General features: G+C 40.7%; 1 protein-coding gene across 1 annotated transcript in view; it reads left to right on the forward strand.

Annotated features, from left to right (window-relative positions):
* LOC122541765 (glutamate dehydrogenase, mitochondrial) overlaps positions 1-17984 on the forward strand; it is an 83059-nt gene that overhangs the window by 25273 nt on the left and 39802 nt on the right. Inside the window, exons 3-5 of the mRNA XM_043678718.2 lie at positions 845-900; positions 5875-5938; positions 9838-9932. Of these exons, the coding sequence (XP_043534653.1) occupies positions 845-900; positions 5875-5938; positions 9838-9932 (215 nt within the window). The remainder of the gene's footprint in view (positions 1-844; positions 901-5874; positions 5939-9837; positions 9933-17984) is intronic.

The raw sequence follows: 17984 nt of genomic DNA on the forward strand, positions 1-17984 counted from the left end.
TAGGTGCATAATTCCGTGAAAGTAGAATTGCAGGTAGGCAGGGTAGTGAAGAGCGCATGTGGCACCCTTTCCTTCATTGGTCAGAACGTTGAGTCTCGGAGTTGGGAGGTATGTTGCAACTGGACAAGACATTGGTGAGGTCACTATTAGCTGCCCTCCTGTAGGAAGGATGTTGTTGGGACTGGAGTGTTTGAGTTATAGGGAGAAACTTAATAGTTTCTATTAAGTTATTTTCTCTGGTAATTTGGAGGCTGAGGGGTGGTCTTAGAGGTCGCTTCCTGGGGTGGGAGTGTCCAAGACTGGAGGGCATAGGTTTAAGAGGAGAGGAGAAAGGTCCCTTTTTAAAATCTCTAAGGGGCAACCTTTTCAAGCGGACAGTGGTGTGTATATGGAATGAGCTGCCAGAGGAAGTGGTGGAGGCTGGTAAAATTAGAACATTTTAAAACACACCTGGATGGGTATATGAATAGGAAGGATTTAGAGGGACATGAGCCAAATGCTGGCAAATGGAACTAGGTCAGATTGGGATGTCTGGTCTGTGCATACAGGTTGAACTGAAGGGTCTGTTACTATGCTGTAGGATCCTATGACTCTAAGTACTACTTTGGTCACCAAATTACATTAGTAATGAATGTCTTTGTTATGAGTGGAATGCAGGCTTCAACATCCATTTTTAAGAAGGTTTCTGGAGCTGGTGGGGAGGATTGTGAAGAGGAAGAAAGGAGGGAATAAGACTAAAACCCTGTCCCTACAGTCATGGATTGGAGCCAGAAATGATGATGTTGTTGTTGTTGTTAAAAGTAACCTGATTTCTCCAATATCTCATTTTGTCCTTGTGTTGTAGATGTGCCATTTGGAGGTGCCAAAGCTGGAGTGAAAATTAACCCAAAGAATTACACAGTAAGTATTAGCCTGCAAGCTTTTTGCTTTTAGATTTAACTTGTTCCTTGGTAGCCAGCTAAATATGATTCACGTAAGGAGAGCGTAATTACTTTCTAAGCTTTCTGTACTGACTATTTAACATTCCTAAAAGTGAGGATTAGCCTTCTCTTTCGCCTAGTTGCCATATTTGGCTTGCTTGCTGGTCCTTTTTAACAATCGAGATGAATTAACATTTAGTGACAAAATCTATTTCTTATCTATCCCTGTCTGCAAGGTGGTGAAGTAACTTTAATTTTGTGATCACTGTAGCTGCTTAAGAATTAATACTAATGTGCTTTTTGTTTCTGCTGATGAACTTGGGACATTTGAATAGACTGGACATTAAGCCAAGAGCAAATTGAATAAAATTTACATGTCGTATTGGCATGATGTCTCTTTTTATTATACATTGGAGATGTGGAGAACCTGATCAACAATTATTGCAAATCTCTTTGTGGATGGTTAAGCAAATGTTAATGTGGAGAGGGGGTGGGGGCAAAGAGCTATCTCAACATAACAGTTTCATTGTGTTTTGACATTAATCAATTACAATAATCAAGTGCAGCTGCAAATACAAACCAGTAGATGCAATGGAAAGCTGAATAATTATATTAATAATGAGACAGCAAAACATTCATAAAACTGCAAAAAACCTATTCCCTCAGTCTCTTAAAGGAACAAAGATGTCCAGTAATAAAATTGGAGCTTGCTAGGGTTCCTAATTGCACGTGGACTGTTAAGTTTCTTTCATCTCTGCATAGTGAGAGATACTCTAGTGCTATCAATTGGAGCATTGGTCCTTTTTGTTATTTGGTTCCGGTGTATTCAGTATACTTGACAAAGATTCAGCCCACTCTCAATGTGGCTAGAGCTCAGCACGACGCCAGATATGGAATTTTTACAGCACCAGTGTTTACAATGTTGAACTGAAAATATATATTCGGCTCGATTAGGATAAATTTGCTTAACTACAGCCTCTGAAATATTACAGTGCCCTGTTCACTACTGAAGTGTTCAGGCTTGTAGAGTAACTCTGCTCTAGAATAGAAGCACGTCAAGTCTGAGCACAAAGACTGAAAGTGTGAGAAATAGCTATTGGATAAAATGGCCATTTAGTTTCTCTTCTTTGGAAAAAAATAGTTTATTTCCTTCAAGATAAAGTTAGAAATTAAAACTTCACACTTTTTAAGCTGATGACAATGTATCAATTACTAGTAGATACGCTGCCATTTTGTAAATTGTACAAGTGAAAATTGGGTAACTGTACAGATACTAGCTGCCCTTCCTTAAATACTTGAAGTCTATGCTGTTGAAAGAAGTAATTTTAAAAATTGCAGGAAGTCTAACATCTAAGACTAAGTCTGAAAAGAAATATACATTTGAAATGCAGATTCAACTATTTGAGTATGTAAAAAGGGATATGGGTATTCCTGTTATGAACATAGAACAGTACAGCACAGAACAGACCCTTCAGCCCACGATGTTGTGCCAACCACTGATCCTCATGTATGCACCCTCAAATTTCTGTGACCATATGTATGTCGAGGAGTCTCTTCAATGTCCCCAATGACCCTGCCTCCACAACGGCTGCTGGGAACGCATTCCATGCTCTCCCTCAACTCTCTATGCTTGGAGTAGGTTAACATTCACATGGTTGAAAATGTGTTGCTGGAAAAGTGCAGCAGGTCAGGCAGCATCCAGGGAACAGGAGAATCGATGTTTCGGGCATAAGCCCTTCTTCAGGAACATTCACATGGATCAAATGACTAATTAGGAATGATATGATGATTTGCGAGTCATTGAGGCATCCACAATCACTGGCTGCTTTCAGAGTGGAACCTGATCTTAGTGATCCATGTCATCTCTGTGATGACATGTCTAGCGATACATAAACACCTTTTGGTTTGTTTTCTCTCCTGGTCCTTTAGTAGTTATTGTAATGAAACTTTGTTCAGAATCATGCAGTTGTTATCCCACCACAAAAGCTAGATTAATGCAATAAACCCTTTGTTCTTTTCTATTATGTAAAAATGCCTCTTCAAGATGTCTATCAGCAACTCCCATTCATCTGTTGCCTGTGCAATTTTAATTCTTGTGCTTTGCTATGACCTATCCAACTACGTTTTAGTGCTTTGTTCTTATCCTGAGTGCAAGATTGAGCTTGCAAGATTTAAGTTCTTGGATATGGTGTGTTCATAGCATAAATAAGAGTTGAAGGATTTAGTTTTTGCATTCATAGAATCCCTACGATGTGGAAACAGACCACATTCACTGATCTTTTGAAAGCAACACATCTCCCTACCCTATCCCTATATTTTCCATGTCTAATCCACTTAGCCTAGACACTACAGACAATTTAGCATCGCCAGTCCACCTAATCTGCACATCTTTGGACTGAGGGGGGAAACCGGAGCACTCAGGAAACCCACGCAGACACAGGGAGAATGTGCAAACTCCACACAGACAGTCGCCTGAGGCTGGAATTGAACATGGGTCCTGGCGCTGTGAGGCAGCAGTGCTAACCAATGAGCCACCACGTGTCCTGCTTTGTAAAATTTATGGGTTTGTTTCTTAACGTCTGCGCTAATACCTATATGCTGGTTATCCAGAATTACTGGGCTTGATCATACTCTGAATAGATAAGCAGTAAAGTCAATACTCATTCTGGCACTATCAAAGGAAGATTTTGTTGCTTTTCTACTGCAAATTTGAACGTGTTCTCCTATAGTTGATGGATGTTTTCCGTTCACTGTGGAAGGACTGTAGCAGTGTTATTTTTAACATAAAAATTGCTTAAATTTCCTCTCCCTCTCTGTCTCTGTCTGTCTGTCTGTCTGTCTGTCTGTCTCTCGCGCTCTCGCTCTCTCTCGCGCTCTCGCTCTCTCTCGCTCTCTCGCGCTCTCTCTCGCTCTCTCGCGCTCTCTCGCGCTCTCTCGCGCTCTCTCCGCCCACCCCCCCTGTCTCTCCGCCCCCCCCCTCTGTCTCGCCGCCCCCCCCCCCCCCCCCCCCCCCCCCCCCTCTGTTTTAAAAAATTCTCAAGGTCAGGTTCGTAGGAGAGTAGTCTGACACAGAACAAACGACCAAGAGGCGAGTCTGCTAGAATATGCTTCAGCTTTTTATTCCCCGCAGCGTCGCCACAACCAGGTACAACGGGTCTGGCTTATACTCACTCTACATGTTACCGGAACTGGGAGCCGTCAGTTCTCGTAGAGCGGTTGCCAACAACCCACGCTCGGCGGTTAAACGTAACCCCGGAGCAGACTCACCGAACTGGAGACTTTTCCAGCTGATATACTCTTTTCCAGATATAAACATTCATGTGAACAGCAGAGCAAGGCTAAAAAACACATTCCATTCTGGTTACATACAGATAAGAAGATTCACACGGGACTAAGCAACACCTCCATTCCGGTTAGATTCACACATGTATTGGGACATAATTTTTAACCGTTTCACCACATTCCACTGCTTGGAATTTTACACCACACCCTCTCATGATATATATTTGATCCTAGTACACAAACATATGTTAAATTGCAATGGAATATAGAAGTAAAGAACTTCAGTAGCTCTTCTATTTCTGTGTTAGCTGTGCAACCTTGCCTCTTCAATTTGCAGCACTTGTTGCATTTCAGGTGTTTTAGGGAAAGAAATCAAATGACTAAAACTTTAATGTGCTGAGCATCAAAGTTAATTCTTGGAAGACTAGTTTTTTTTGGTCATTGTTGAATGTCCATTCTGCTGGCAAGTCTCTGAGCCTAGCTGTTTGGCATGAACTATTGGTCTTTTCCCCTGGGAAGATAAAATGGGGGAAGAAAAGCACAGGGCTTCAACAGAAAGGTGAAGTGGAGCATTCATCAGCAATGGGATAGGACACAAATCGCTTGTACAAGATGAGCAAAACAACTCCTTGTGGAGAAGTGTAATACATTGGTGATTTACTGTTGAGTGAAGATAAGTTGAACTGTATACACTAAAATAAAGCATTCATCTGACCTCTGCGTGCAATTGTGAAATATGCAACATGCAGTTTGAATCACAGCGTGGTCCTAATGTTACGTGCCTGGGTCGTACTATCCGTAGTTGATTTATGGATGTTATGAGGACAACATTTAAGTTGCACCAGCCAGTGACCAGCAATACCTCTGAATGTTTGCCGCATAACCTGAAGTTGAAATAGTCCAGCTTTGACACTGACTAGATGTTCCGGACACACTGGGTGAGTCAAGGTCACACTCCTTTGCCTCAGAATCAGAAGATTGTGGATTTCAGTCTCATTGCAGAAACTTGAACACAAAAGCTAGTCAGATATTTCAATGCAGAAAAATAGAAAAGACATTACATCAAAGTCTTGTCTGCCTTCTAAAGTGGCTATAAAGCTTTTTACACCTGTTCTGGCCTCAAGTAAAGATTTCTTTTGTCAGTATCTCATTGCGATTTGTGAGAACATACTGTCTGTAAATTAGCTGCCACATCTCCTTTATCAACTGGTTGCATTATAGGAAGTTTCTTTTCACCCTAAAGCACTGAGATATCCTAGAGCACTACCTTGATTGAAAATTCTATCTTCTGGTGAGAAATAATATTTCACACTTATCTCTTTCTAATTTTTTTCCTGCGTATTTTACAAATGACATACTTTGTTTCTCTCACATTCATTTAATTATTTTTAAGCTATTTTTTTCAGCACACTGCATTGTACTGATACTTTCTAGTTCTGTTTAATTTAATTACTTTGAAGTAATGTACTTAGATTTGTTTTTTGGATGTGTATCATTTTTACAATCATTTGCATACTTTCATTGAAGTAAATTATGATTTTTAAAAAAAAATTAAGTAAAATACTTTTGTTTAGCATTATATGTCAAGAAATGGGTTATTCTGTTTCAAGCATGAACCCCTGAAAAGATCCTACTTCTAAACAAGAATGAGTCACTTTCCGTACTTTTGCAGGATTCTGAATTAGAAAAAATTACAAGAAGATTTACCATTGAGCTTGCAAAGAAAGGATTTATTGGTAAGTTTGTACAAAATACCTTACCTACATGAAGTATAGCTATAATCTCTGGCCTCTGTGGTCACTTGTAAAAGATACAATAACCAATAGCAATGTGGACTTTGTGTAACCCCAGAAACCTAACAATATGTATTTAAAAACTGGATGGTTGGAAGTTGAAATTCCCTCCCTTAGGGCATTGTGGGTCAACCTACAACATGTGGACTGCAGCCATTCAAGGCTGCAACTTGAAAGGGCAACTAGGGACAGGCAATAAAATGCTGACCAGCCAATGATATCCACATCCTGAGAGTCAATTAAGAAAGAAAGATTATAACCCTTTTTGTGTTCTATTCATAATATTCTTTGTTCACAGGAAATGGCCCTATTATTTTATTGCTTGCATACAACAGCACTAAACCCACAAGTAATTATATTTTGTGCACGTCATGCCTTACAATTGTTTTTTGACCACTAAATAAGGTTTGACTAATGGCCCATACAATAAGCTGAGCATCATACTTGGTAAGCAAAACACAAAAATAATTAACATGGGGGAAATGCAAACTGTTAGATACTCAAAGTCTGAAGTTCAACCACAAATGTGCAAGATATGTTGATTGAGTGAACATAGAAAATGGGAACAGGAGTAGGCCATTTGGCCTTTCAAACCTGCTTCACCATTCAATGTGATAATGCTGATCACGCAACTAAGTATGCTGTTCCTGCTTTCTTCCCATATCTTTTTGATCCCTCTACCCCTAAAAACTTTATCTAATTCCTCTTGAAAATATCAATGGCCTCAATTGCTCTCTGGCAGAGAATTCTAAAAGCACTCTACTCTCTGGTTGAAGAGATTTCTCCTAATCTGTCCTAAGTGGCCTATCCAGTACACAGTGACCCTTGGTCCTGGATTCCCTGGTCTTTGGAAACAATCTTCCTGCGTTTACCTTGTATAAACTTGTTAGAATTTTATAAGTTTCTGTGAAATCCCACCCTCATTCTTCTAAAGTCCAGTGAACCCCCCTTCAATCCAGTCTGTCTTCGTATATCCATCCTACCACCCCAGGAAGTTTCCTCACTTTGAATAAAAACAACTAGCTTCTGATTTGGTAAAAGTATGACAAAACATTGGCTATCCATTTTTTTGAGAACAATTAAAATAGACATGGGCAGCGAGCTGGAGGACCTCTGATTTGTACAGGAAGTTGAGAGACTATGGGATGCATTACTGGGACAAGTGATTGGAGAGAAGGAATGGGCTGAATTTTACCTCTTTTATAGCTGGGTTTGAAGTGAAGTCCGAACTAGTTCCAGGCCCAAATTGACACCAACTTCTCACTTCTGGTTTTAACTGTAACTGGAATATGGTGTCATGTGCTATCCTCTTTCGCTGTTGGTTGGTTTCCCCAGTGTCGGGAAGCCTTGCAGCTGCATCACGGCAAAGGCTTGGTGGAATCAGGTGGTCGACTCCTTTACGGCAACTTCTAGACCCAAATCAATAACCCCAGGCCTTCTATCCTAATATCAGCCCCTGATATATATTCCCTAAACAGTGTTAAGTAGCCACCTTTCCAAGTCTAAATGTCGACCGACCAGTCTGCTTCATGCTGTAGCCTTCACTGACTGGCTCCTTGTCCAACTGGACACCCAGCTCAAAATTAGCCTGGCTTCTAGGTTGTGAATCCAATTATTGATGTTACTGATGCACTGTGGAGTTAAAATGCCACAGCTGGTGGAGGAATCCAGACTGCTGGATTTCCTAATGCTCTACAACATACCTACTAGTTAGGTAAGCTAAAAAGTCTATCCTGTCAACATTATAGAATAAGTTGATATGTACAGTGGCTGAGTGTTTATCTTGATGCAGTATGAACTTGGAGAATTCTAATGATCCAAAGAAGCCAAATTGTAATCTCACCTTGAGAATTTAAGTTGCATTGTTAAAATTTTGGAAATGTTCAGCAGGACTGACGTGCAACAGTCAGATTATCATCAAATGTTTTGTCTTTTATACTTTAGGGGAAGAAACATGCTGTTCTTTTAGAGAGTGTGTGTGTGTGTGTGTGTATATACTAACATGATTAACTTTTTAACTGCCTGCTTACCGTGCCACTCAGTTATACCAAACCGAACGACCTGCCAACAACTTAAGGATGGAATGAGCAAATCCCAAAAACTTCAATGTGAAAGGTGGTTCATGGAAAAGGAATGAAGGAGATGTGGGCATAGACTTTTGAATTCATTAAAAAAATTTGGAGTTAAAAGCTAGTCTAATGGCCACCATATAACATTATCAATTGGTGTAAAACTCTATCTTGTTAACCAAGTCTTTTAGGGAAGGAAATCTGCTGTCCAAGCCTGGCCTGTATGTGACCCCAGACCAGCAATGTGGTTGACTCATAACTGATGTCTGTGCAGTCAATTGTATCCTTGCCTGCAATGTCCACACCCCTTGAATGAATCAAAAAAGAGATTGGGACTACAATGGAAGATAAACAACCTAGACTAGTTTAACCTGTTATATCTACCTTTTTTAATAATTGAATGAAATCCATAGGCAAGTTACAAAGGAATAACTAGCAGAATATTAATCAAAGGAGAGTTTAGGTGGTGCTTGAAGTAAGAGTTGTGGGTTGTTAGCTTAATACAAATCACATACCACTATGTGGATGAAAGTCCTTGTTTACTTTGAGCTCTTAGGCTGGGTTAGGGATATTAGGTCAATATGTAGAAAACAGACATCTGTAATGCTGCATTCTGTGAATAAATCTATTACCAAGAAAGTATTAACAAAGAATAGTACAACACAGGAACAGGCCCTTCAGCCCTCCGAGCCTGCGCCAACACATTTTGCCCTCCCATACTAAACCTAAAATTAGAGTTCAACCTGGATAATTGTGAAGTGATTCATTTTGAAAAGTCAAATTTGAATGTAGAATAGATCCCTCAAATCTGCCAGCCAAGTTGATAGGCGTTAAGGTGTATGGTGTGTTGGCTTTCATTAGTGGGGGATTGTGCTCGAGCTGTGAGATTATAGCCCTGGTTAGACCACACTTGGAATATTGTGTTCAGTTCTAGTTGCTTAATTATGGGAAGGATGTGGAAGCTTTAGAGAGGGTGCAGACGAGATTTACCAGGATGCTGCCTGGATGTAAGGGCCTGTCTTAAGAAAGGTTGAAGGAGCTAAGGCTTTTCTCATTGGAGTGAAGAAGAATGAGAGGTGACTTGATAGAGGTGTACAGGATGATGGGAGGCACAGATAGTGAATAGGCAGAGAATTTTTTCCATGGCAGAAATGACTATCATGAGGGGGTAGAATTTTAAGGTGATTAGATGGAGGTTTAGGGGAGATGTTCGAAATAGGTTCTTTACAGAGTGGTGGATGCATGGAATGCACTAGGTAAAAACAATGACTGCAGATGCTGGAAACCAGATTCTGGATCAGTGGTGCTGGAAGAGCACAACAATTCAGGCAGCATCCGAGGACAGGCAAAATTGACGTTTCGGGCAAAAGCCCTTCATCAGGAATAAAAGCCGCTGAGATTCTTGTAGAGAGAGGAGGAAAACTTCTTTTGTTCCTGATGAAGGGCTTTTGCCCGAAACGTCGATTTTGCCTGTCCTCGGATGCTGCCTGAATTGCTGTGCTCTTCCAGCACCACTGATCCAGAGCATGGAATGCACTGTCCAGTGGTAGTAGAGTCAGATACATTAGGGACATGGACAGTAGTAAAACAAAGGGTACATAGGTTAGTTTGACCTTAGAGTAGGATAAAAGGTCGGCATAACATTGAGTGCTGAAGGGCCTGTACAGTGCTGTACTATTCTATGTTCTGGTTTCTGTTTTCAAGGCTTCCCAATTTACTGATGTTAAGCGGCAAAAGTACTGGAAGATTAACGCTTTTGTTTGTTCCCCCCAGGACCTGGTATTGATGTGCCGGCCCCTGATATGAGTACGGGTGAGAGAGAGATGTCCTGGATTGCCGATACTTTTGCCACTACAATGGGACACCAGGTGAGTGCTTGAAGGAAACTGAATGGAGGAGTTTTAATGCATACTTCCCTTCTGAATCAATTCTGTTAGATTAAATCTCAAAATCTTTATTTGTGCAAGACAGAAGGTTATTTAATGAAAGTGGATATAGATTTTACAACAGATTAATTCTGACTTCCAGATTCTGAAGTGAGATTCAAATCCAACCAGGAAGTTACAGGGCATAAGGTGAGCAATAGAGCATATAGGAAACAAGGTGGAGGAAAGAACTGAAGTCTCAGTCGAATGTTGACTGTTGGATAGAAATATCTCATTACTGTTTCAATTCACAAATAGTTAATTTCCACATAAAACTGTTCAATGAAACTTAAGCCTGTGCTGATGGCACAGATTAAATGGGACATTACACTTCAAAGCTTCATTGCAACCAACAGACCTCTCTGCAGTTTGATGTTATTGGTATTTGGCAAATGAGCCTACTATTGAAAGACAGCTTTGGACCTCATTTTAATGTTAATACTGCACACTGGTGCAGGTTTTCCAATAGTTGTTTCTGCAGCATGGATGGGGGCTGCACGTCACAACTTCACGTAATTCCTGATATGGCTTCTGGGGGTATTCCTGAGGGGAAAGAATTATTCCATTGGGCGATTCCACTGTCATGGAATCTAGAACGTATGAGGAGAATTGAAGGCTCTGTGCTGAAAGTACCAGTCACTTCCACATACTCCTCCCTTACATCCCAGGACTGGGTTACTCCTACCCTGTACACTGCCAGATCTGTCCACTCCTGTAGAAGACTAGCAAAATAATGAAGCCTGTAACCCTGAGTTTAGATATTTGTTAACTCCATCTTTTGTTAGCTCACAGCCAAATATTGTATTCAATTTTCCCTTACCTATTTTAGGAAACATGTTAATACTGTGTCATTGAGAGGGGATTTGGGGATTGCAGATTGGAGTTTGTCATTAAAACATAGGTGAGAGGTAATCAAATTCAAACTTAGATTTCTGTTGAGATTCATGTCCACTAGTCAATAAATATTCATTTTGGATTAGTACCAAAATGAATTGAGAAGTGAGTTTTTCTAATGCAGAGGGTTGTTTAAACGTGGTATCCCCAACCAGAACCAGGAGTGGAAGCAGAATTAACCACTATTTTAAAGTGAAACTTTCATATTTGGAATTGAAAGAGAATGGGACTTGGGCTATTTGAGTTTATACAATGAGCCAAATGACTGCCTTCAGTGTGGATTTAAAAAATCACCTCTCTCAATTACCTAACTACATTTATCCTTTTGCTTAAGGAAGTGATTGTTACTAATATGGTGTTGTTGAGAATGTTTTAATATTGGGTTCATTTTGCTATTTAGTGGATTCCTTATTAACTCTTTATACAGTACCAATTTGCACCCTTTATCCTGTAGAACTTATGTAGATTTTTTGTTCTTGGGTAGATTCTTGACTTAGTATTAAAATAAATATTTGCTTTTCATCACCCAAGCTATTTTTCAGCAATACTGCCCACTGTTTTTCTTTTATATAAATGATGTCTACCTTCCTTGAATCACATTTCTGCATTGTTACTACCACTGATTTGTGATTATTGATAATCATTTATTCCCTGAAATTTATTTTTTTCCATCATGCAGTATGTCTTTCTTGCACAAAGCAGGTCTTAGAATCATAGACTCTCTACAGTGTGGAAACAGGCCGTTTGGTCCAATAAGTCCACAATAACCCTCAAGAGTATCCCACTCCGACCCATTCCCCTACCCTATTACTTTACATTTACCCCTGACTAATGCACCTAACCTGTGGAGTTTGCACAGTCACCCAAGGCTGGAATTGAACCTGGGTCCTGGTGCTGTAAGGCAGCAGTGCTAACTGCTGAGCCACCGTGCCAACTTGATGCAGGTTTTCACTTTTAATGTTCATGACTTGTGCACAAAAGGAACCTTTGATCAGAATTTGGATTTGTCATCACTTCCATTAGGTTTTATACTTGGTAGGTGGAGGTACATGGTGCCTTTATTTCATTGTATCATGAAAGTGTAGGTACTAGAATTTTGAAACAAAAAGGAAAACGCTGGTCTTACTGAACAAGTCAAGCAGTATCTGAGGGGGATAAAGAGTTAACAGGTCAGATTCATCAAAATTAGAAAAGGTTAGTAGAATATTTACAAGGATGTTGCCAGAACTAGTAAGCCTGAGTTATAGGGAGAGGTTGCCAGGATCGGACTTTGCTCCTTGAATGTTGGAGAATGAGGGGTGACCTTATAGAGGGCATAAAATTATGAAGGACATAGATAGGCTGAAGTCTTTTTTTCAGGCCTGGGGAATTGCAAACTAGAGGACATAGGTGAGGGGGGCGGAAAGATTTTTAAGAAGGAGCGACTTCATGCAGAGAGTGGTGGGCGTATGGAATAGGCTGCCGGAGAAAGTAGTGGAGGTTGGTACAAAAACAGCACAAAAATTTGGATAGGTACATGGATGTGAAGGGTTTCGAGGGATATGGACCAAATGCAGGCAATTGGAACTAGTTGAATGGACACCAAGGACCATTTTGGGCTAAAGGGCCTGTTTTCATGCTATATTACTCTGACTCAACTATACTTAGGCACGCACAGAAGCGAAGTGGATGGGAAACAAAACGGAAGATCTAATCGGGTGTAAAGAGTAATAAATGGCAAAGGAGCGTCATACAAGGCAAAAAGTATCTCTGTCCTTCCTTTGCTATTAGCCCAAGCTAGATTTTGCTCTTTACCTATTTAACTTAATATTTCAAATTTCAATTCCTAAATCGAAGTTTTTAGGATGTGTTAAGGGTTGGTGAAAAATCAATTTACGATACTGGGCAAGTCTAATAAGGACATAACTTTAGGATAGAGATAAGTTGGGAAAAACCTCTGCACAGTATCAAACTCTGCAGAAAGCAGACGTTGCTAGTTCAGTTGAAAACTTTGAATGAGATTGCTAGATTTTTTTGCAAGCCAAGGATTTTGAGGGAACAAGTCCAAGAGATGCATGGACACAGTTTAGACCTCATTTGAATTATAGTTTTTTTAGATTAGATTAGATTAGATTACTTTACAGTGTGGAAACAGGCCCTTCGGCCCAACAAGTCCACACCGACCCGCCGAAGCGTTACCCACCCATACCCCTACATTTACCCCTTACCTAACACTACGGGCAATTTAGCATGGCCAATTCACCTGACCTGCACATCTTTGGACTGTGGGAGGAAACCGGAGCACCCGGAGGAAACCCACACAGACACGGGGAGAACGTGCAAACTCCACACAGTCAGTCGCCTGAGGCGGGAATTGAACCCGGATCTCTGGCGCTGCGAGGCAGCAGTGCTAACCACTGTGCCACCGTGCCGCCCAGTTCTATACTTGTCCCACCCTATCAGATTATAGGGTGTTATAGTCCCATCTAGTTGGTTCACTTATGTTGCTATCCTCTTTAGGTCCAACCAATCTTTCCTATATCAGTCTATATCTTTCCTATATCAGTCTAATGCTTCTAAAACTAATAATATTTTACCTATCCCAATTGGTCTGCACCACATTTAAGCTTTTAGTAGTACTGGCTACTGACGAACTCTGAAAGACCATTAGCAATCCCAGCTTCATAACCTTAACCTCCACTATCCAGATGACATCGTTCGTTTTATTAAGGGCTTCCGATTCCTTCCGTTCTTTAATTATTTTCATCATTTCTAAATAAGTCTGCATTGACTATGTTAACAAATGTAAAAGTAGCTCCACCTGCCTGTCCTTGGTCTTCAAATATTTCCTACCATGAACTTATTCAAATTTCTTTTAAACATTGTAACTGTGCCTGCATCCACCCTTTGCTCTGGCAATTCATTTCACACACTAGGTACTAATTCACCTACTTATGTTGTTTTTATATCTATAGCCTGTGTCCCCCGTGAATAAAGAACAATACAGCACAGGAATAGGCCTTTTGGCCCACCAAGCCTGCATTGATATATTTTGTCCTTCCACACTGAAACCGTCATCACTTTCAGGATCTGAATCCCCTTCCTATTCATGTATTCATCCAGGTGGTGCTTGAATGCTGCTATTATATCTCCTTCCACCACCATCTCTGGCAACGCCAGGCACTTGCCACCCTTTGTGTGAAATACGTGCCTCGCATCTCTTCTAAACTTCTCCCCCAGAACTGTATGTAATATTCAAAGTGTGGCCTAACTAAAATTTTATAAAGCTGCAGCATAACTTGTCTATCCTTATACTCCAGTGCCCCTTCCAAAGAAGGCAAGCAAGCCATTGGCCTTTTTTCGTACCTTATCTACCTGTGCTGCCACCTTCAGTGATCGATGGACCTGAACACCCAGATCTCTCTGCATATCAATATTTCTCAGGGATCTGTCACTTACTGTATAATTTCCATCTGTACTTGACCTTCCAAAATGCATCACCTCACATTTTATCCAGATTAAACTCCATCTCTTATTTTCTGCCTATGCCTCCAACTGATTTACATCGTGATCTATAAGACCATAAGATGTAGGAGCAGAAATTAGGCCTTTCAGCCCATCAAGTCTGCTCTGCCATTCAGCCATGGCTGATACTTTTCTCAATCCCATTCTCCCATTTTTCTCCCTATAGCCCTTGATCCCTTTGACAATCAAGAACCTACCAATCTCAGTCTTGCATATACTCTATGATCTGGACTCCACAAACTTCTGTGGAAATGAATTCCATAGATTCATCTCGCTGAAGAAGGTTCTCCTTTTCTCCATTCTGAAAGGTCTTTCCTTTACTCAAAGGATGTACCCTCGGGTCCTAATCTTCAGTATTCTGTAAGTTTTTCAATTAGATCTCTCCTTCATCTTTCTTAACTCCAAGTATAGACCCAGAGTCTTCAAACATTCCTCATATGTTAAACTTTTTATTCTTGGGACTATTCTCGTGAACCTCCTCTGAACCCGCTCCAGGGCTAGCGCATCCTTCTTGAGATTTGGGGCCCAACACTGCACAGAGTACTCCCAAATGTGGTCTGACCAGAGCCTTTTAGAATCTCACAAGTACATCTCTGCTTTTATATCAAGTCCTCTCAAAATAAATGCCATCATTGCATTTTGCCTTCCTAACTACTGACTCAACCTGCAAGTTTACCTTGAGAGAATCCTGGACTAGAACTCTCAAGTCCCTTTGCACTTCAGACTTCTGAATTTTCTCCCCATTTAAGAAAATAGTCCATGCCCTTCTTCTTCTACCAAACTGCATAACTTCACACTTTTCAACACTGTGCTTCGTCTGCCACTTCTTTGTTCACTCTCCTAAATCTTTCTGCAACCTTCCCTTCCTTCTCATTACTACCTATCTTTGTATCATCTGCAAACTTAGCCAGAACACCCTTAGTTCCTTCATCAAGATAGTTAATGTATAAAGTGAAACGGTGTGGTCCCAACACTGAGCCTTGAGGAATACCACTTGTCACTGGCTGCCGTCCCGAGAAAGACCCTTTTATCCCCATTCTGTACTTTCTGCCAGACAGCCAGGCTTCTATCCTTGCTAGCACCTTGCCTCTAACCCTTATTTTACTCGGTACAATCCTGTGAAGCATCTTGTCGAAGGCCTCCTCAGAGACAACATCTATTGGCCATCTTTGGTCTAACCTGCTCGTTATTTCCTCAAAGAATTTTAGCAGGCGTGAACTACCCGAGAAGAAATCATGCTGACTTTGCCCTATTTTAACCATAAACTTCCAAGTACTCGGAAATCTCATCCTTCACAATAGATTCCAGGATCTTCCCGTCGATTGAGGTTAGACTGATCGGTCTGTAATTTTGTCTTTTGCCTTTTTTAAACAGAATGTCACATTAGCGATTTTCCAGTCCTCTGGGACCCTGCCAAATTACTGATTTCCGAAAGATCACCATTAACGCCTCCACTATCTCTTCAACTATCTCCATGAGAACTCTGGGATTCTCATGGTCCAGACGTTTTATTCATCTTCAGGCCATTCAGTTTTTCTAGCACCTTCGTCTTGGTGATGGCCACCATCGTCAGCTCTTGCCCCTCACTCTTTTGAGATGTTAGTCATGTCTTTCACTGTGAACACTGACGCAAAGTAATTATTCAGTTCTTCAGCCATTTCCTTGTTCCCCACCACCATCACTCCTGTGTCACTTTCCAGTGCTCTAATGTCCTCTTGCTGTTTATATATTTAAAGAAACTCTTAGAGTTTTCCATTATATTTTTGGCTAGCTTACCTGCATATTTAATCTTCCCCCTCATTTCTTTTTTTTTGTTGCCCTCTATTAGTCAGGTATTACTCCAGAGATTATTACCTCTTTTGGTTCTGATTTTGAATTTAGCTCTGTGCTGTTCATGCTCCCTTAGCAGAACCTCAGCCCTACTTTTATCTGTTGTTGGTACCTATGTGGATCACGACTACTGGATCTTTACCCTCCCACTCAAGCTCCTCTGCAGCCCAGATGAGAGATGCCAAACCCGATCACCAGGCAGACAACACAACCTTTGGTACTCTCTCTATCCTGGTTACAGAACAGTGTCTATGCTTCTAACTATACTATCCCCAATTACCACAACATTTTGTTTCTCTCCTCTCACTCCCCCCTCCCCACACCTCCCATTTGAATGGATCCCTGCACTACGGTGCTGTGGTCAGTCGGCTCATCCTCCCTGCAGTCCCCATTCCCAGCATTGTGGAGAGTTTAAGAATGAGGGGAACCACGTGAACTATAGTGCACTTGAGTCAAAACAGAAACTATGAAAACAAAACTAAGTTTAGAATCTTTAAGTCTCATTCCGACAGGTTGTTAATCATTTTAAATTTAACCTTTTCTAGGACATATGTTGAATGACATCTGAAATGTTGAATGACATCTGAAATGTTAACTTTCTGAAATGAGTTTATTTGGGAATGAATCTGCAAATGCAGCACTTTTGTGAAACACTGAACTATAATATTGAGCTGTGCTATCAAAGTTAGTACAGTACCTGATTGGCATCAATCAATTTTGACATTACCATTGCTGGATCCTTCCTGTCAATATTTTGGAGGTTACTAAATAAAAACTGAAAGAACTGCAGATGCTATAAATCAGAAACAAAACAGAAATTCCTGGAAAAGCCAGCAGGTCTGGCAGCATCTGTAGACAGAAATCAGTTAACGTTTTGGAACCAGTGACTCCTCTTCAGTTCTGAGGAAGGGTCACTGGACCCAAAATGTTAACTTTGATTTCTTACCACAGATGCTGCCAGACCTGCGCAGCTTTTCCTGCAATTTGAGTCTTGCAGGTTACAATTGACCAAGACTGAACCATACTAGCCATTCAAACTGTGGTTATAAGAGCAGGCCAGAAGCTGAAAATTCCATGGTGAGTAAGTCAACTTGACTTCCCAATGCACACTCATCATCCCAAAGGCATAGGCCAGGAGTGTTATGGAACACTTTCTGCTGCCTGGATCAGTGCAATTTCAATAATACTCAAGAAGCTCAACCATCCAGAAGAAAGAATCCACTTGATCAACCTCCATTCACTGCCTTTAAATGTTCACTCACTTTGGTATATAGGGTACACTGCAGGATTCAGCACCTTCTAAACTCAGGGCCTTTACCACCTGGAAGGACAAGGGCAACAGATACGTGGGAACACCACCACCACTTCATTCAATGTCATTGGCACAAAATTCTGCAAGTCCCATCGTAACAATACTATGGGTGTACTGACATTGCATGGACTGCAGCAGTTCAAGAACTTGGCTCACCACCACCTTTTGCAAGGAAATTTAACATTGAGTAATAAATTCTGGACTTGCCACCAATGGCAATATCCTGTGAAAGAATAAAAGTACAAGCAGTCTAAGTTACAAATGGGTTCCATTCCTGAGTACATTCATAACTCTTTGTACGCAAGTTGAATACAATAGTGTAATACAAAACAGCTGTTTGTAATTACAAGCAAACATTTGCATGTCTTTAAAATTAAATATCAATATAGCATCTTGTTCATAAGTCAGATATTTGTAAATCACTTGTAATGTCAAACCTTTGACAATTTGCAAAC

Source organism: Chiloscyllium plagiosum, unplaced genomic scaffold, assembly GCF_037043375.1.
Source record: "Chiloscyllium plagiosum isolate Xiang-an unplaced genomic scaffold, Cpla_swu_hap1 HiC_scaffold_43, whole genome shotgun sequence".
In the NCBI taxonomy this organism is placed as follows: Eukaryota; Metazoa; Chordata; class Chondrichthyes; order Orectolobiformes; family Hemiscylliidae; genus Chiloscyllium; species Chiloscyllium plagiosum.